The sequence below is a fragment of the Heterocephalus glaber genome, unplaced genomic scaffold, assembly GCF_053883595.1.
Source record: "Heterocephalus glaber isolate CG9 unplaced genomic scaffold, H.glaber_assembly_v1.0 deba00001497, whole genome shotgun sequence".
In the NCBI taxonomy this organism is placed as follows: Eukaryota; Metazoa; Chordata; class Mammalia; order Rodentia; family Bathyergidae; genus Heterocephalus; species Heterocephalus glaber.
In genome coordinates this window covers 51,352,424-51,370,676 of record NW_028258320.1, presented here as the reverse complement: position 1 = coordinate 51,370,676, position 18,253 = coordinate 51,352,424, and the positions used below count along the sequence as shown (strand labels likewise).

Here is an 18,253-nt window from a genome sequence, read left to right as displayed (position 1 = left end):
ATTGAACTCAGGGCCTAGCCCTAGTTTGTTAAAAGGTTTTTATTTTTTTTTAACCATAAATGGATATTGGATTTTGTCAGATGATTTTTTTGTGTGTGTCTGTTACAATGAGTTCTTTTGCCCCTTCATTCACAGCATGGCAGCACAAGTAATTGATTTTTAATTTTTTTGTTTTGTTTTTTAAGACAGGGTCTCACTGTGTAGGTCAGGCTGGCTTTGAACGTACGATGTAGCTCAGGCTGGCCTCAAACTCGCAGCAATCCTCCTGCCTCAGCCTCCCAAGTACTGGGATTAGAGGCATATGCCACCATGCCCCACAATTTTTAAACTATTAGACCAATTTTTCATTTCTAGAATAAATTACTTTTCATGTGTTGCAGAATTTAGCTAATATTTTTTTTTATGTTCAGTCAAACAGAGCAGCATTTAATTAACATAGAGTAATACAGTCACAAGGAAATACTCAAAAGTCTAAAATAAATGGCCAGCACAAAATGAATACCAACAAGGGTAGGCATCCTAACATGTCGCACAGCTGCTGAATGAGAGTGGCTTGTAGGTAAGCAAAGACGAGCAACATTTACATCACAAACTGACTGTAAAACACTTCATTACTCTGGGAAAGGTAATGAACAGTCATAACCCATAACTAGAAAGAAGAGCCATTTGAGTGTATTAATTGGGTCAACCAGTTCGGATAGATTTTAATACTGTGTGGTATTGATTTCCTCTCTAAGTAATGAAGTCAATTTTCATATTTTTTTAAATTTTCATATTCTTGACAGGAACATTAACCTTTTTGATTGAGACAGTCCAAACCCATCTGACCTCTGACACTGGGTCTAAGAGTGAACTGTTTGCAACACTGATGTATTTTCTTGAAGTCTTCAGTGGTGCTAAATCAGCATGTTAATATATCTGAAAATGACAATGACAAAGCTGCTACATAAATGAAAAGCATCCCATCATGTGACAGAGAATTTGTGGTTAAAATTATTTAAGATATTTACTGTAGTCTGTTTGTGGCCACTCATTTAGCTAAGTGAAGAACACCAGTGTTTTAATAAGGTCCCTTTTTATCACATGATATTTCTAAGCAAATATTTGGAATGCTCAGAAGATTCCACTTTTAGTTTCCCAGAGCCTTCTGAGACAAAATTTAAAGTGGGACTTGATAGGAACAAGCATCTTCAATCTTCAGACTCTAGTTGAAACAGCAAAAATAGTTTCTGTAAAATCCTGGGAAACCTCAGGATAATGTGCCTTATTTGTGAAATGGAAAAAAGATCAACAAACAAAGATAAAGGATGCAACAGATATCAAGGTGGGTAAATGCCCAATCATTTTCAGTCCTCATAATGTGTGCAAAACTATGTAGGACAAGTAGGCCAAATCTAACTGGACAGTTTGAGGAAGATGTTTTCCTATTTGATGCACAAGAAATTATTTTACGGAAAATGGGGATGGAAGAGGGGACAGTTGTACGCTTCTCACTGTGTTACCTTTATTATGTTCCTAGTGTCACTGAGACTAGCTTAAAAACAGCCTGGACTGAGAATATTCTAATCATCAGCCGCCTTTTCCTCCTTTCTTCTATTTCTGTTGCTGTTTCTTCTTTGTTGCTGGAGCCCCTGCAGGTTTCTGGTGTCTTGGGGGTATAATGTTACTTGTAGAGGCAGATAGGGTTGCTGCACTGCCGGGTCTTGGGGAGGTAGGAGGACTGCTCACAGTTTTACTGCCATCCAGTTCAGACAAAGCTCTTGCAGTTTTTCCCTGAGTGCCCTTTCCAATCTGATCCTTCCTTTTACCCTTCTTTCTTCCTTGGTAGTAAGAACGTTCTCGCATTGGCAGCCATCTTTCTGGGTCTGGGTTAACTTTTGGGTCATAATTCTTAGGCAGTTTTCCCTTCTTTTTCTTCTTCTTTTTCAAATCTCCCTGACCTTGCTCCTTTGGCTGACTATCTCCGGTGACTTTTCCACACTTCTTCCGAATGTACATAGCACCAGGAGAATTTTCAAGACCCCCGACATCTACTTTTAGAGACATGCTATCTGATGAGGCAAGTGTTTACTAAGAGCTTTTGCTCTCTCTGGATCTACAAGTGAGTAAGCAGAAATAAGCTGTGCCAAGATGTGAATATCTTTTGGATTTTGCTTCCATAGCTGTTCTAGGTCACTAATTGCCTCCTTTTTCCACCCATATTTGAGTTTGAAGTTTGCTGCTTCTCTTATCAAGGACAAATGAGCAGGAGATTTGGGCTGATGGTTTTGGTACCACTGGATAGCCTGTGTGAAGACCTCAATGGCACTATCAATATCTTCCTCATGGTTGTACATGGTCACTAATGCAGATACCATGCCTGGTTTATGCTTTAACTCTTCTATGCTTCTCAGAATTAGACATGCTTTGGATATATTACCTTGAGAAATTTTCAACTGTGCCATGGTCAGCTTAATGTCAGCTGCATTTTCTGAATGCTGATCTGAAAATTCCTGAAGCAGCTCTATTGCTTTTGTGTGCTGCTTTTCCCGGCAGAGCTGGGCAGCTTGGATTAACACAGGCAGGAGATGCTCAGGACTTTGGGACTGTAAACCAGTAGATAGTTTGTTCTGCCTGGTTTGTGTACATAGCAAGTAAAGCTTTGTTAAATTCTATAGCTTGAAGTTGTTTCTTGGAAAGCTTAAACTCTACTCCTTCTGCATTGGTTAATTTCATCTTCTTCTTGGAGTCAAAGACATTTTGGTCCTTATTAATGGTAATGATGTTATTTGTAATTACAGCTAGTAATCCCAGATCTGTTGGCTTCAGTTTTATTATCTGATTGTAAAGCTGCAAAGCCTCCTCTGTATGACCCTGAAGCTGCAGAATGTAGGCCATCTAACCATGAATGATGGCCAGTTCTGTCTGTGGGTCTTCCTCCGTTCCATCAGAGTCTTCGGAAAATGACCGGCAGCAAAGATCTTCAGCTTTCTGTAGGATTTTCATTGCCTGGTTCAGCTGGCCTTGTCCAATCAGTGCACAGGCGGTGTTGTAGCACAGTTGGTGGGTGCCTTCTTGGAGGCCCAAGTTCTCTGGAACCACTTTTTCCCAATTGCTTTGAGCTGCAACAGCTGCTGAAAGGTTTGTTTCCCTCTCTTCATCATAATCATCTTGGGAGTTTCACACAAGATCTCTATACACAGCTAAGCATTCATCATAGCGTTCCAAATGGTATAACACTTGTCCATATAGCTCTTTTAGCTTGTCTGTCTGCTGGTTGACACTTTCTATCGTTTTCAGGCATTTTCAATTCTGTTGAGCCTATACTCACAATATGCCTTCTCAAAGGAGAGAGAGGTATTGGTTAAAACTTTGGTATGCGTGTTGATGACATTCAAGGCTTCCTTGAAACTTCCATTCTGAATAAGGCAGACCACTTTACAGTGCAGGGCAGTTACATTGTCCTTGTTGATCTGTAGTATCTTATTGACGGTCTTCAGAGCGCACGTGAAGTTGCCATTCTGTCCATAACGGTTCACTTCACTCCACAGCACAGGCACCGAAATGCCTCCACTGCTGCTCCATCTTGGAGGACTTAGCTAATATTTTATTAGGGATCTTTGTGTCTGTATTCAGGAGGAATATTGGTCTGTAACTTTTTCGTAGTGTCTTTGTCTAGTTTTGGTACCCATGTAGGCCTGATTTCATTGAGTGTCATTTCCTCTGTGGATGTGAAGGATTGGTGTACTCCTTCTTCACATGTTGCCTGGTGGCCCCATTGTTTCTAATAAGAAGTTAGTCATTAAGGGCTGGGGATTTAGCTCAGTGATGCTGCTGCCTGCCTAGCAAGCACAAGGTGCTGAGTTCGATCCCTGGTACCAAAAAAAAAAAAGAAAAATTAGTCATTAATGGATGCTGTATACTTGTAGCATTTCTCTCTCACCTTTAAAAAAATTTTCTCTTTGTCTTTGGATTTCAACGGATTCTCATTGATTCTTTGTTTTGCTTTGTTTTTAGGAGACGGGGTCCTCCTATATTGCCCAGGCTGGCCTTGAACTCCTGGGCTCAAGGGATCTTACTGCTTTAGCCTCTCAAGTAGCTGGGACCACAGGTACAAATCACTGGCTTGGTTCTTTAAATTGATTATTTATTGGGATTATTTAAGTCATTTCATCATATAGTGGACCCTCAAGCTATGACCAGGCTGACATACAAACAACTTGGGTTAATTAGGTTAATGGAAGATTCATTTGCCTGTTATCTATAGTATATACCCAGATAACCATCCAGATCTCAGCTGTACTAAGTTACAACAAGCCCTCAGGAACTGATCAAGTTCTTTTTTTTTTTTCTTTGTACTGGGGATCGAACTCAGGACCTTGCACTTGCGAGGCAGGTGCCAGAACCACTGAGCTAAATCCCCGGCCCTGATCGAGTTCTTAAGTCAAGGGTCCACTGTATACTCCTTTATCTTTTGTTTGTTTAGTTAGTTGGTATTTTTGTTTCTTTGTATTTTTTTTTTTTTTTGAGACACGGTCTCACTATGTAGTTGAGCTCATGATGTAGTCCAGGCTGGCCTCAAACTCACTGCAATTCTGCCTTGGCTTTCTAAATGCTGGGATTACCACTCACAGTTTATTCTCCTTTGTCTTTAAATATGTTTTCCATTTATTTTTTTGTCTGCTAAGTCTAACATCTGGGTCCACTCAGAGGTAGTTTCTATTCTGTGCTTCTTTCCTCCAATGTTGTTTCTTTGACTGTCTTGTAATTTGAGAATGGAAACATGTTTTAATTGGCTCATCAATTGTAGCAAATGCATTGGACCAGTGCAAGATGGTGAGAAGCGGGAAGCTGGGTGAGAGGCAGAGGGGAATTTTGTGCTTTCTGCTCAACTTTTCTCTAAACTTAAAGTTGCTCAAATATAAAATCTCTTAGTTTTAAAAATACTAAATGTTGGGCCTGGGGATTTAGCTCAGTGGTACCATACTTGCCTTGCAAGTACAAGGTCCTGAGTTCAATCCCTGGTACAAAAAAAAAACTAAATGTTTTTCAATTACATATTGGAGCCATTTTGAATCCTGATATTTCACTCCCTGAAAGTGGTTGCTGCTTGTGCTTATTGGTTTATTGATCTTTCTGAGCCAAATCTGTGTGTGGGCTGTTTTCCTCCTGACAGGTGGCACTGACACCTCTCCCAGTACAATACAGTCTATTTCTCTTCTTCAGCCTAGCTCCCAGGGTCTGCCTTGGTCAGAAGTTCACATACCTCAATCTGTGGGCTCTGCTCCTGGGCTGGTCCTGTGAATAGGCGGTGCATGCCGTTGGGCACACTGAAGTTTAGGTGGTGTTGACACCTTCCCTTCAGGACTTCTCTGCCTTCTCTTCAAGGGTCTATGGCTCGCTGTGGCCAGAGGGGTGGAGAAAGCAAGTGGAGATGAAGGGAAGGCTGGGGAGGGTGGAGGAGGGAATGGGAACAGGGAGGGTTGGGTAGAGCTGGAATAAGGGGGGAGGATGGAGAGGAGGGATGGGGATGGGAAATGAAGAGAGGGGAGGGGGTCTGGGGAGAGCGGGGAAGGATAGGAGGGGAGGGACACGGGGAGGTGGGAGAGGACAAGGGGAAGCACAGAGGGAAGCGGTGGGGAGAGGGGAGACTAGGGAGACTGGAGAGGGGTGGGGAGAGTGGGATCATCTGAGAAAGGGGCATAGGGGACCATGGGAGAGTCTAGGATAGAAAGAGTGGTGGTGGAGGTCAGGGAAAAAGTGGTGGGGCCGGGAGAGAATAGGGGATGCCAAGGCAAGATTGGAATATTGGGTAGAGTCTCTTTTTCTCTGTCAGCTCAGATGTGGAGTGCACCAAGGCCCCCATGGATTCATCATTCCTGATCTCCCTGAAGCTCTTTTTTTTTTGGTACTGGGGATCGAACTCAGGACCTTGCACTTGCTAGGCAGGCAGCGGAACCACTGAGCTAAATCCCTGGCTTCCTGAACCTCTTTTTGACCTGCTATCATTGCTGTCTGCCACCCCAGCTCCCAGAGCCACTGGTATCTGCTGCCTCTTCTGTGGTCACTGTGCCCAGCCATTTGAATTTGGGGGTTAGGTGGGGTTGGGTGGGAGGCACCCTCCCTTCCATTCTAATACAGTCACTTCTTGGAGCAACCACTTTTCAATTGCTCCTATGCCATGGATCTAGGTCCAGAGCCTGCAATTTTTTTTTATGATCCTTACCCCAACCAATTAGAATCCCAGCTCAGCCACAGGAGTCTTGAGCCTGGAAGACCAGTGGCTCAGCTCCGTGGCAGCAGCTGCCCAAGGGCTGGTGCCCTGAGGGGCTAAAGAGTGCAGCTGAAGAGTATGGTGAGATGGTCCTCAAGCGTCACAACTCCAGGTTAACCATACTGTTTAAGGTGGCATCTGCCCAGTCTGGAGTCCGTGGCTTCTGGCCAATAACCCATCTCCTGGGTCTCAAAGCCAGAGTATTTCCCATGTATGATCCTTCAACTGGTGTGGCCTGAGGGGAGGACAGGAGTGGGTGTGAGTGTAGGTGATTCTGTTGGGAGATGGGGTCTCATGGCAGGGGGTGGGGGTGGTAGTCCAGTGCTGAAATGCTCAGGGAATGAATGGGTCTTGGTGAGATAGGCAGGTGGAGTGGGCCAGGTGGGTGACCAGGAGGAAAGATGGGGGAGTAGGTACCTCAGGGGGCAGCTCAGGTGTCCAGACTGGAGTAGGGCTGGGCAGCTGTGGGCCCAGTCCCTGGGCCAGCAGGATTGCTGGCTACTGACCTCTGATGGTCTGTTTTGTTTTTGTTTTTTGGTACTGGGGATCAAACTTGGGTCCTTGTGCTTGCGCAGCAGGCGGCATAACCACTGAGCTAAATCCCCAGCCCTTGGCTACTGACCTCTGAACAGACACACCCAGGTGGAGGCAATAAAACCCTAAGCAGCCTGGATGCGGAGGAACTGGGCCAGGCACATGACCCCTGGATCGTCAACTACAGCGCCCCAGAGCACCTGGACACTGAGAAGGGGACCCAACCATGAGGAGGTGATTCCAGGGCCCCTGACCCCCTAACCACCAAAACCTGACAGCTTGCTGGGTGTGATCAGGAGCACCTGGCTGCAGATACAGGAGCCCTGGCTCAGAGACTGCTTCTGGGGACTCCCTGTGCCCACTTCAGGCCTGGCTCCAGGGAGGGTCTGGGAGGGAGGAGAAGGGTTCACAGACTACAGGGTCAGACCGTGTTTGCTGGTGGCCCCTGGAACCTTCTTCCTAGGCAGTTGGGGATGAGCGCACCCCTCCCCACCTCCCAGGGGTTCTCCAATCTTCATCTGTCTGGAGTCTGTATCCAAGGTTCACCTCTGAGGGCAGCTCCAGAGCCCCGAGCTGTGCACTAGAGTGCCTTATCGTGGGATCCCCTGGGAGGTGGAGGAAGCACCAGGCTGTGATGGCCAAAGAGCAGGAGTCGGAGTCAAGAAGATAAGTGGTACCTGGAGGGCACCAGGGGCTGGGGTGCCCTGAGGGAGGGTCATCCAGGAGCTGGGATTTTAGGCTTGGGAAGGCCCAGGGTCCCTGCAGGGCTGCATTCAGTGTGGGAGGAGAGTCCAGAGGTGAGGACAAGGGTAAGCCCCCTGCCCAGCATAGGAACTGGCCTCTGTTGAGGGTCCTGAGAAGATGCAGGGTAGTTGAACCCCGTTAGGCTTTATCCCCACCCCAGGCCTCCAAGGCATCCCCATTCCTCCCTTTGATTCCTATTCTGAAGTGCTGAGTCACTAGGGAAGGAGCAAAGGTTTCTGTGATGCTGCAGTCCCCACACACCACACATGTACACATCATGCACCATACCACACTACACACATACCACACACACATACCAGACACGATAGAGCACAGACACAACACATATCACACACACAATATGTACGTCACCTGACCAGACAGATGTACCATCCTTCCTGCCTACATGATGGGCTGCTCAGCAATGTGGCATACCCTCAGGATGCTGCAGTGTGGCCCTGTGCTTGGGACTCCATCCATCCTCATCAGTGAGATTGCAGCCATCATAGGGTACTGTGAACCTGCATTACTGAGCCGAATCCCATTAAATGTATGTACCTATGCCCATGCACACACCCACATGTGTGCGCCTGTGTGGCCTCTGGAGTCCTCAGCATTGTCACTGCCTGCTACAGTGGGGTCTACCCAGGAGTAGCAGTGGGGTGCAGTAACGGGGGATGAAGTGGCCCTGCCCTGACAGCATGGGAGCAGGTGTGTGCCTGGGTGTCTCATCTCTCGGTGCCTGCAAGTCCCTTTCTGTGAAATGAAGTATAAACTACCTGTGGATCCCTCCAGGAACCTACCTAGGACTCCCTGCTCATCCAGGTCCTGTCAGGGTAGGGCCGAGAGAGATGCTCATGGGCAGGGGCAGCCCCTTGCCAGCCTCACACCCCTCCCTGGTCCCCCAGGCTCTTCTTGGTTACCTGCCTGGTGGCTGTGCTGCTTCAAGAGGCTGGTGCAGTCCCAGCATCCCAGGTATGTGGGTCCCTCTGCCTGGCTCCTACCCATGACTGTCACCCTATGGTCCAACCAGCAGGAAATGTTGGGAAATGGCATCAGCGCCCATCCCCAGCCACCTCAAGCTGGCCTAGGAGTAGAGGCAGAGCACTGGCATGATTGCTGATACCATATGGCTGGTCACTGAGGTGTGGCCTTGGAATGAGAAGGGGCAGACCTCTTTCCACTGGGGTCTGATGGGCAAGCCCCCATGACACTCAAGTGACCCCAGGCGGGGCACAAGGGCATTGATGGCACCTAGGAAGTCTCCATGTAGCTGGGCCTCCTTGATGCTCATCTGGGCAAGGAGCTCAGATGCACTGTGCTGATAATGGTGGCCTGGGCTATGACTGTGCACAGTTGGGAGCAATCAAGATGAGGGAGATGCCTTCACAGTCACTTCAGTGGCCTGGAACTCGAAACTCCTTTGGGAGCCCACTTTGCTTTGCTCTCCTCTTTCTGCCTCACAGGGTGCTGGACTCACAAGAGCTGATCTCTCCAGATCACCAACCAGAAAAGGGAGGTGCAGGGGTAGCCTCAACTAATCTCTGCAGAAAACAAGCAGTGCCCAGAGAGCTGGGGGTGTAGTGGGGTCTCAGAGCCAGAAACTGAGGTCCCAATCCCTGTCTGGATAGCATGGCCTTCCCTAGGCCTGGCCAGGAATCAAAGTGGGCTGGTCATTTGGGGCCAGACTGGTGGCATGACTCCCCTTGCTTTTAATCCCCATTACCCCTGATGACACCTTCAGGCTGTCCTGAGCTGGCAAGCCCTGCCTTTAGCCCACTTCAGCCTTGGAGCAGCCTCTCCACATGTCCTTTGATCTTGGGCCACTGACTGGCAACGTCCACACCTGTGACTTACTCTTCCAGGTCCCTGACAAGACCAAAGGCAAACATTCAGCCTCTGAACAGGACACAGAGAAGTAAGTACCCCAGATGCCCCCTTGTACTCTCTCCCAAAGCCTAGCCTATTCTATCTGGGCCCTCCTTGGGCTTGGGGTACACTGGGAAAATGGAGAAGAACCATGTCCAACTGCCTCCAGCTCCATATCCAGAAGAAAGGGGCCTGGGGGTTCTGGGAGATGTTCCCTATCCAGCTCCCCTGCAGTGCCCAGAAAGAAAGGCTGAGTCTTGGACCAGAATGGTTTCTGACCTCCCTCACTCTGGGAGGCTCTGATCTCCCCACTCCCCACCCTTAGTGGCTCAAGGATGCACGGGAATACCTGGTCAGTTGCTTATCCTTAGCTCCTGGGGCAGCTGATGGGAAGTGAGCAGAAGTGGCTTCACAGGGCCAGCAGCTACCTAGGGGGTGGTGAGTACCTCTCCCCACCTGCACCTGAACCTAACCCAGTTGTGTGGGCAGAGCCTGGGGCAACCACATCTTGCAACCCCTGGAGAAGGATGACCAACTGGTGGATCTGTTCCCTGCGCCAAAACCAAATCTTGCAGCCATCTCGAAGCCAGGTCAGGGTGGGACCAAGGTCACAGCAGGAATCTGCCCCATGGGGTTGAGCTGAAGGATTGGGCTAGTGGGAGGGGGTGAAGGGGAGAATGTTGTAAGGGAAACAGGCTATGGCTCCACCTGCCTGTCCCTAGGTAACAAAGCCTGGGTGGAGACTGAGGACATGCTGAGCCATTTTCGAAGACCCCAGCAGGGTCCTGAGACTGACCACGACAGTCTGTACCATCCTGAATCTGAGGAGATCCAGGTTGAGGAAGAGCCCTTTTCCTGGGCAGTGCTGTCTCGCCAGGTGCTTCAGGGGCCAGAGGAGGACCTAGACCACATCTACCACCCTGTGGAGGAGTCCTAGGGGCCTTGAACACCCTTATACTCCTGTCCCAAGGTCCAGGAGGTCGGGATTGCTGACCCTTCTCAGCTAGAAAAATAAATACCTGCAAACAGAAGTGGAAGGCCACATGCTTCTTTAAGACCAACAACTCTGGAGCCCAACCTGCTGTCTAGGAGGAGGGAGCTGTATCTGTCCCATGCATGGCACAGAAGGAGTCCCCAGGGTCATAAAAGGCCCAGCTGACCCTCAGCTCCTGAACATTTGGCCCCCACGTGGCCATCTCTCTCCACGTGGTGATGGAATAAAGGATGCGGCAGTAGTCAGTGGTGAGCACCAAAGGCAGCACCAGGATCAGCTTCAGCAGAGAAACAGAACTTGCCCAGGGCTCCCTGGGAGAAGGGACCTGGGAAAGGAGAGGGCTAGCGAGGAGGGAGGCTGAGACTACTGGCACTCAGGTGGACAGGTGCACTGGTAGACAGGCAGGTAGGCATACAGGTGTGTAGGTATATTACATGTGCTCAGGTGCACAGGTGCAAGCACACAGAAACTCAAGTGAACAGACCAGACACAGGTCAGGTATGCAAACATTTCGTCCTAAATTTGTAGGTGGCCATCCAGCTGTCTGGGGTGCTGGTCCTCTTGCAGGGTCTCCTTCAGCAGGCCCAATGCCTTAGCATAAGCACAGGCCACTTGAGTTATCTCACATTCTGTACATAGTGGCGTGCTTGGCATCCATGCTCTGCAGTGAGGGAGAAGTACCTAGGCCCAAACCCACTGGCCTGAACCACGCAAGTTCAGCAGCTCCCATGGCCAAGACAGCACCTGGGAGAGGCTGCCAACTCTTGATCCTGATGTCCCTGGCTGGCATGCAGCTGCTGTGTTTGTCTAGGTGACCTCACATGCCCTAGAACTCGCTGTGTCCCCTAGCATGTCCCTACTCTCCCAAGGACATGAATGGTACATGTGTATGCACCACTGTCTCCAAGCCCTACAAAGTAGGAGCCAGGTCCCCACATTATGGGTGAGTCCATATCCCATTATGGATGAACTCACCAAGGCCAAGACTATGACCTTCAAGGTCCTGCTCTGATAGGGGCAGAGCAGGTCCAGCTTCACCTCAGTGTGCCTTACCTGTCATCCTGATAAGAACTAGGGCAGCGGGTGGGCAGCTCAGAATCAGCAGAGCAGAGCAGTATCGGCAGAGGCTACAGAATCTCAGGCCCTGAATCCCTGGGGCATATGAATGCTCAAAGCACTCCCCTCCCAGGTCACGCCTATGTCAGGTCAGAAATGGCCAGGGGCCAATACCAGAGCAACTCAGGCACAGATGGTCAGCAACTGGTGCCCACTGCCCCTGAGAAAATCAGACTCAGGCTGGAGATTTAGGCTGCCCCATGTTGACCCCTTCTCTAGGTCCCAGACAGGTAGAGGGACCTGTGGATTTCTAAAGTTCCAAGAGTCTAGTACCTGCTAAGCCCAAAGGTGGGCACTGGCCAAGGTGGAGTTCATAGCCATGCCTCTCTCCAACCTTGCCTGAGCAAATACCTGTGGGTATTTTCTCCATTGCCTGAAGAGCATAGGTGGATGTGTCCAGGAAAGGCAGAGGGAATCTGGGACTCAGGAATTTGCCACCATTGTGAGCAGTCCACTGAGACAGAGGGAAGCACAGGCTAATTCTGTCTTGCAACCTGTGACCTGGGGACAACACCCCGAGGGGTGCTGGGGAAGTCTTTCAGTCAAAAACAGGCCTGGCTTCTTCATGCCCCTCATGGAATAGGGAGGGTACTGCAGGGGGGTGGCCTTCAAACTTCTTCCTTCCTTAAATTCTCTCTGCAGTCTCTGCACACACACCTCTCATATCAGCTGAGTAACCAGCCATTTGGGCAGTGCTGACTGAGTGCTTTGCCAGAAAGCAAAGTCACTTTACTTACTGGCTGTTGCTAGGCAGCAGTGCTTGTGTTTAGTGACTGGTGGATAGGGACCATGCCAGAGGAGCAGATGGGATAGTCACCAAGGTCTATGGCCAGGCTTTGGTGGGGTTCCTTCCCCAGGCCTGGCCCCAAATCCCTGCCCAGTTGGCTTGCCTGCCCTACTACTCCTTGTGGTCCTGGAGTGTAGGCCTGGGTGCCTGTGACCCACCCCTACCCCCTGAGAGGGCCCCTACCCAAACAAGCTCCCATTTTCTATCTGTTCTGTCTTCTTCCTACATCCACATGGCTGAAAGAATTGGAGGGAAGGAGAGGGCCTAGGGCACCGATGACAAACCTCTTAGAGACCAGGTGCCCAAACTGCAACCTCAAACCCACCTTTTACAGCAAAGTGCCAACATTGCAATTAAACCTAAATACTGAGGTTCTAGTTTAGGAAAAACAACTATTATCCAATGCTTTGCTTACATGTCAACAGAGAGGGCTCTGCATGCCCACTGTGGCACGCATGTTACAGCTTTGCTACCACAGGCCTAAAGGGAGGACCTCAGCTCTGGACAGTGGCTTGAGACCCAGTCCAAGTGTCACAAAAGTAAATCATCACTGACCCTCCAGGCACCAACCCCCTTTAGGTCACTGTTGTATCTTGCTGCCCCTCTGCCCAGCACTGGGTGCTATATGACTGCATGTCCTTTACCTCCCAGGACAATCAAGGCTTCAAGTAGGAAGCAGGAAGGTTCTATCTGGTTTCATCCCCAGGCACAAGGCGCCTGGCTGCTCAGGTATATACAGTGGGTGCTCCTATACCAGCTTCCTGGTAGGCCAACACCATCTTTACCAGCATACACCCCCTCACGAGGCCTGCATTGTTTTCCTCCTAAAGTGTTAGGCCAGCTGTGACTCCTGTCTTCCTACTTGGGGCTGAGGGAGTGGCCCTGATCAAGTGCTACCTTGTGTCTGAATCTTGGGCAATTGGTGTAGAAGCTTCCATTCTCTTTCGGCTGCCACACAGCCACTGCACCGACATCTGGCTTCTCTGCCAGGCACTCTGCCCAGCCCCAGGCCTCATTTCCCACAAAGATTCCCACCTGAGCATTCATCAGGGGTGGGTGGTGGCTATTCTCTGAGCATCCAGGAGCCTCCCTGAGCTCAGCTCCAAACAAATCTGGGAGGCAGAACAGTTTTTAGATTGAAGGCTGATAGTGCCATGTTTTTCCATCATTTTTAAAAATCAGGGAAATCTCAGTCTCAGTTGGGAGGATCTCTCAAAACCCACTGGCACCTTGAGACCCTGGCTGAAGTCCAGGTCTGTGGGTAGCCCTTATGGCATTGTCGATTCTTCTCCCCTCAAAGTAGTCTTCACCAGGCCTCAAACTGGGAACCAAGGGCAATTGTTCCCTTCTTGAGGATGATGTTTCCATACGGTGCTGTCTCCCTGCAGGAGGAGCAGAGCTAAGCTGAGCATAGGGCCAGGGTGCTGTCTTGGGGACATGGCAGATCCCATCTTCCATCCCACCTGCTAGACAAAGATCCATAGAACAGCCGCCTTGGGCAAGGCAAACAGGGACCCTGCTTGCCCAAATCCCTCCTGCTCTTTGAGTCTCAACTGGGCAGGAGCTGAGCAGAGGGCGGGAATGGGGCCTTCCTAAAGGCCTGAAGTGAGTGCACGTCTGAGCCAGCAGAGCCAGCTGGCACTCACCCGGTTGCAACAACAGCAAAAGCCTTTTTGGCTTGTTCATAAAACTCAAATCTCTCTATCTTTGCCAGGGTTCCCTGGAAGACAAAATGGCATGGTTGGAAGGGCTCTGCCCAGAAACCCTCATGGATAGGTCCCGAGTCCCTGAAACTATGGCACAAGGGGCTACGGCACGAGGCTCTCTGGGCTCCACTTCTCTGGTTCTCCCAGGACAGAGGTCCCAAGGGCCCTCAGCCTCTAACTCCAAGGACTAGGCAGTGGAGACATGTGGTGTCTCTCAAGTCCCCTCTGGGGCCTGGGCTGGACAAGGTGCTGTGCTGCACCTTGGGGCTGCTCAAACAGCTTGGCAAACCCCCTGCAATTCCTCCAAACTGGCTCAAGGGGTCCCCTAGGCAGGAGGGGAGTTCCTGGTCTGGTCCCTTCAGGTAGGTCTTCCCCAGGACTTGAGAATTAGTGAATGTGTTCCCCAAGACAATCACTGTTTCCCATCAGGTAAGGGTGAGAGCTGTGTGACCCGCAGTCCACAGCCAGGATGGGGTGGGGGAGAATACCTGGGACCCAGGGGAACACCCATGGGAGGCCAGAAAGGGTGGCCAGGTGGCCAAGGGCTGCATGGAGACAGACCCTCAGGTAAACAGGTCAAGATCCTAGGCAAGAAGTGGGGAGCTTAGGGTTCAGGGGGAGGCAGACATATAGCCTAGGTGTACCTCTTCTACCTCTGCTAGTGGGTGCAGCTGGTGGTTCTGAGTGCTCACACAGCTAGGGATGAAGGTCATGTGAGGAGAGTGTGAGATACCCCTCATATTTCACTCTTCCTGAGCCTCCAGAAGACATAAGGTCCCTGGCCCCTCCCATGGTCAGGGCTGCAGGCTCACCATGCAGCCAGCCTGGAGCAGGAGGATCTCATAATCTTTCCACACTGGGGTCTGCAGGCCCCTCTCCTTGTCACCGGGAACCAGCTCCATGACAGCAGCCTGGGATATTGGAGTCAGTTTTGTGGCCCTGAGCACCACAGCCCTCCCCTGGCTAGTGACCATTCAAGGTTCCTCCAGTAGGGTCAGGGCCCCTTTGTGGTATATGGCCTCCCCCTACTTTAGGGCAGATGGCCTGGTGAAGTCTGGCAAAGGGGAAATTGAGACACAGAGCAGCAGAGCAGCTTTCCGGCCCTCACCGGGCTCTCCACATAGGTGTCCAGGGGCAGCAGCTTCAACACAGCTTCCAGGAGCTTCGGGATGCCCAGGCCTGGGGGGACAGAGCTAGGCTCAGACTCCTGCCCTCCCCTGTGGCACACCCTCACCCCCACTACCATCCAAAACTTTCACTCTTTGGCCTCAGTAAGGTCAATTTGGGGCCCAGGACCACTGCCTACGACCACCCCTCCCACCCCACCCCTTACTCCACCCCCCACCCTCCGCTCTCCTCACCATCTGCCCGGATCTCCACAGGCCCACACTGACAGATGGAGGAGGTGGGGAAGTTAGCGTCTGCAAGAACTGAAGAGTTGGTCAGAAGGCCCTAGTGCTGGCCAGGAGGCCGCACACCCCACCCAGGGATCAAACAGTCCACCCGCCCACCATGATCAGTGGGTGCAGGCGGTGGGTCATCTCCACGGCTCCGCTGAGAGTCGGCCCAGTGGGAAAGGCAGGCTCAGAGGGCGACACCCCTGCCTGGGAGGAGGGGCAGGGGGGCAGCCCTCACGGGAGGTATGGGGAGGCGGTAGGACCGGGGCTGGTTAGCCCAGGACACCCAGGCTGTGGAGGGGTGGGACCTGCCCTCCCGCCGGGACCCGCAGGCCCCCACCCCCCGCCCCAATAGAGTTCCACCCACCCGGGTACAGCTCGAACCTGGCCAAAGGCCACCGTCACCTGGTGACCGCGGGGGTGGAACCGAGAACTTCGCAGCTGGAGCTGCCCACCGATCCCAACTCCCAACAGAAGCAGGGTTGGGGCTTCCTGCTCAGAGGGGCTGGGTGGCCGTGACAGTGCCCCAACCCCTCTCTGAGAACGACGCCTAATATCTCCCAGTCTGCACCCCTAGCGCTCACCAATCTCGTCTCCGTGCCCCATACGCGCCAACGCATACAGCAACTCTGGAGACAGTAAAGCAGGGACGCCTTTCAGCACAACCATGTCTGCAGACTGGGCGGGGCCTCTGGGAACCCGGCCAGGGGACAAGAGCGGGGTAAGTGGGAGGGCGGGGCCTAAGGGCCAGTAATTCTCTGCTGGATGCCGGGCTGTGGCCAAAGTGGGTGCAGGAACTCTGCGTCCTGCGGTGACGCACAAAGGTCAGAAGTCCTGACAACTGTTGGGAAAGTTCTGGAAGTCAATATGTGTGGGGAGGACGACAGAGCCACAGCAGACACCCGAGAAAACACGTGCGTGCTTTGCTCCATCCAGGGGGTGCACTGGAACAGTCCAGACGGCAGAGCTGGGTGTGTGGCTCCCAGGAGGGTGAGGGTTGCATCAGAACAGTATCTGCTCCAGCTGTGAGTGGGAAAAGTTAGTGTTCACATGCCCTGAGGTTTTATTGTTTTAGTATAAGTACACAAGGGCAAGCCAGTTTATAGACTGAGAAGATAATGTGTCAGCTTCCAAAGCAAATCAGCCTCCACCTCCCAACTTTAATGGGCCACAGGTCGATTAGCTCAAAGTCAGTGGGAGCTTCACTGAGGTCTGGGGCTGCCCCTACCTGGGTCAGTCTCTACAGCCACTGCCTGACCTCCCCCACCTCTCCAAAGCCTGCAGCCACGGAGAACCCCAGGGGGTGAGCTCCTGTCTAGACAAGGTCCCAACCCAAAGGAAGGGGCATGGGGGAATGCAGACAAGTGTGATGAACTTAGCAGGTGCAGTGTTGAGCCCTTTCTTGCTTCTGGCCTGAGTAGTAAGGAAGTGAGTCTCAGGGCCAGGGATTTAGCTCAGTGCTTCTGCCACCTGCCTTGAAAGCACAAGGTCCTGAGTTTGATCCCCAGTACCCCCCACCCCCAAATAAAAAAACAAGAGTTTCCAAGCCTTTCTCAAAATCCTGGTCCAGATGGCCAGTGCATGAAACAAATTACATGAATAGATTTTTCTCAAGTTAAAGATAAGGTTTTCTCTGTTGGATACTTAGAACTTTGGTGCATCTGCTTGTTTATTCCAGACTCTGGGGTCAATGGTCTCACCCAGCATGAACCTCTACATGTGTTCAGATTTGGCAATGAGCATGTCCACATCTGTGCTCCCACGCCCAGCCTTCCCTGCTCCCTGGCTGGGGACATGCCATTCCACCCCGTTGGGCCCAAATCAAGTTCCCTTTGTACCTGCTTCTGTAAATAAGAATGTGCCAGAGTCCAAGATCCAGAGGCTTATCTGCCAAGGTTACCTGCCTTCTGTGTGAAGGGGGCCTGACTGCATGAGAACTATGCTGGCCCTCCCACAGGTGAGTTAACAGAACCCCTCACTATTCCCCCTTCCTGCCACCAGTTCCTGGTAGTGGACAGGAGGGCATGGTGGATTACAGGGCTCACACCTGCAAGACAAAGTGGTCCCTAGAGTGCATGTGAGCCCACTTTGCTGTGTAAATGAGCATAAACTGGAGTCTAAGAAGTGCACAGCCATAGCCTGCAAAGGTCAGCTCAGTTCTTAGTTTATCCTTGGTCCATTTTAGTCCTTTCCTTGTCCACCTCAGGTCCTCCAGGACAAGGATTCACACTCCTGGTCCATGCCAGCCCAAGGCCATGACCACAATCTGAATTAACTGCCTATGCCAAGCTGTACAGCTAGGTGGAAGAGACACCTGTAAATGGCATTCTGGTGTGGTCTGAGCTGGGGTGAGTGGGCTCCACCACAGGAGGGCTCTGAAGCCCAGATCCTGGGACAGGCCAAGCATCATTTTATTTGGCTGAGCTGTGCAATGTGGTAAGCACATTGTGGTCCCTGTGGTCTGGACTGTGTATTGGCTGTGTGTTTAATCCTGAGTGCTCAGTTATTGTGTGAGCACATCTTACCCTGGATTCCTAGGCAGAACTCAACCTTTTCCCTCATGCAGAATCCTGGCCTGGTTTGCAGCTGACAAAGCTAAGTCCCCTGATAGGTGGGTGCCCACTGATAGGGTGTAGGTTGGGGGCTTGCAGCAGTCCTAGACCACAAAACCTGAACAGCATTGGTGCCCACCTGTTGAAATGCAGATCTCTCAGCCTCACTTTAGTGGGTCTAAGGCTGTCCTGAGACTTAGGAGCCTCTGACCTGAGGCAGCGTCTCCCCTCCACATGTGAGATGCCCTGGCCATAGGATGCAGGAGATCCAAATTTGTGTCATCTTCCTCACCAACACTTG

At 51.1% G+C, this 18,253-nt stretch overlaps 2 protein-coding genes and 1 pseudogene across 8 annotated transcripts; 1 reads left to right on the top strand and 2 right to left on the bottom strand.

Moving 5' to 3' along the window:
* Window positions 1-1,479: 1,479 nt before the first annotated feature.
* LOC101696323 (signal recognition particle subunit SRP72 pseudogene) lies at window positions 1,480-3,051 on the bottom strand (annotated as a pseudogene).
* A 3,865-nt stretch (window positions 3,052-6,916) lies between these two features.
* Prap1 (proline rich acidic protein 1) lies at window positions 6,917-10,427 on the top strand. Its single transcript, XM_013069949.3, has 5 exons — window positions 6,917-7,021; window positions 8,440-8,506; window positions 9,397-9,449; window positions 9,890-9,990; window positions 10,123-10,427. The coding sequence occupies exons 1-5, from the start codon at window positions 7,014-7,016 to the stop codon at window positions 10,335-10,337; spliced, it is 444 nt and encodes a 147-aa protein (XP_012925403.1). The 5' UTR covers window positions 6,917-7,013; the 3' UTR covers window positions 10,338-10,427.
* A 2,998-nt stretch (window positions 10,428-13,425) lies between these two features.
* Window positions 13,426-16,221, bottom strand: Fuom (fucose mutarotase). 7 transcript variants are annotated; one of them, XM_013069947.3, is made up of 6 exons: window positions 15,985-16,197; window positions 15,365-15,433; window positions 15,112-15,182; window positions 14,816-14,914; window positions 13,944-14,017; window positions 13,426-13,679 (listed from the first exon to the last, which is right to left on the bottom strand). In XM_013069947.3, the coding sequence occupies exons 1-6, from the start codon at window positions 16,067-16,069 to the stop codon at window positions 13,604-13,606; spliced, it is 474 nt and encodes a 157-aa protein (XP_012925401.1). In that variant the 5' UTR covers window positions 16,070-16,197; the 3' UTR covers window positions 13,426-13,603. The 7 variants fall into 7 exon arrangements, with proteins under 7 accessions (XP_012925401.1, XP_087041261.1, XP_087041259.1 ...); XM_087185135.1 differs by lacking the exon at window positions 14,816-14,914 and having other exon boundaries at window positions 15,365-15,424; window positions 15,985-16,221; XM_087185133.1 differs by lacking the exon at window positions 13,944-14,017 and having other exon boundaries at window positions 15,365-15,424; window positions 15,985-16,219.
* Window positions 16,222-18,253: the final 2,032 nt, after the last annotated feature.

What these genes read in the sequence shown, in the direction of transcription:
- Prap1 (XM_013069949.3), top strand. An exon ending in GTGCAGTCCCAGCATCCCAG is followed by an intron (nt 8,507 to 9,396) that starts GTATGTGGGTCC and finishes TTACTCTTCCAG; the next exon opens with GTCCCTGACAAGACCAAAGG. An exon ending in TGCAGCCATCTCGAAGCCAG is followed by an intron (nt 9,991 to 10,122) that starts GTCAGGGTGGGA and finishes GCCTGTCCCTAG; the next exon opens with GTAACAAAGCCTGGGTGGAG.
- Fuom (XM_013069947.3), bottom strand. Translation starts at nt 16,069, where the DNA reads ATGGTTGTGCTGAAAGGCGTCCCTGCTTTACTGTCTCCAGAGTTGCTG. An exon ending in GGGGCACGGAGACGAGATTG is followed by an intron (nt 15,434 to 15,984) that starts GTGAGCGCTAGG and finishes CCAACTCTTCAG; the next exon opens with TTCTTGCAGACGCTAACTTC. An exon ending in TGCTCCAGGCTGGCTGCATG is followed by an intron (nt 14,018 to 14,815) that starts GTGAGCCTGCAG and finishes TTTGTCTTCCAG; the next exon opens with GGAACCCTGGCAAAGATAGA.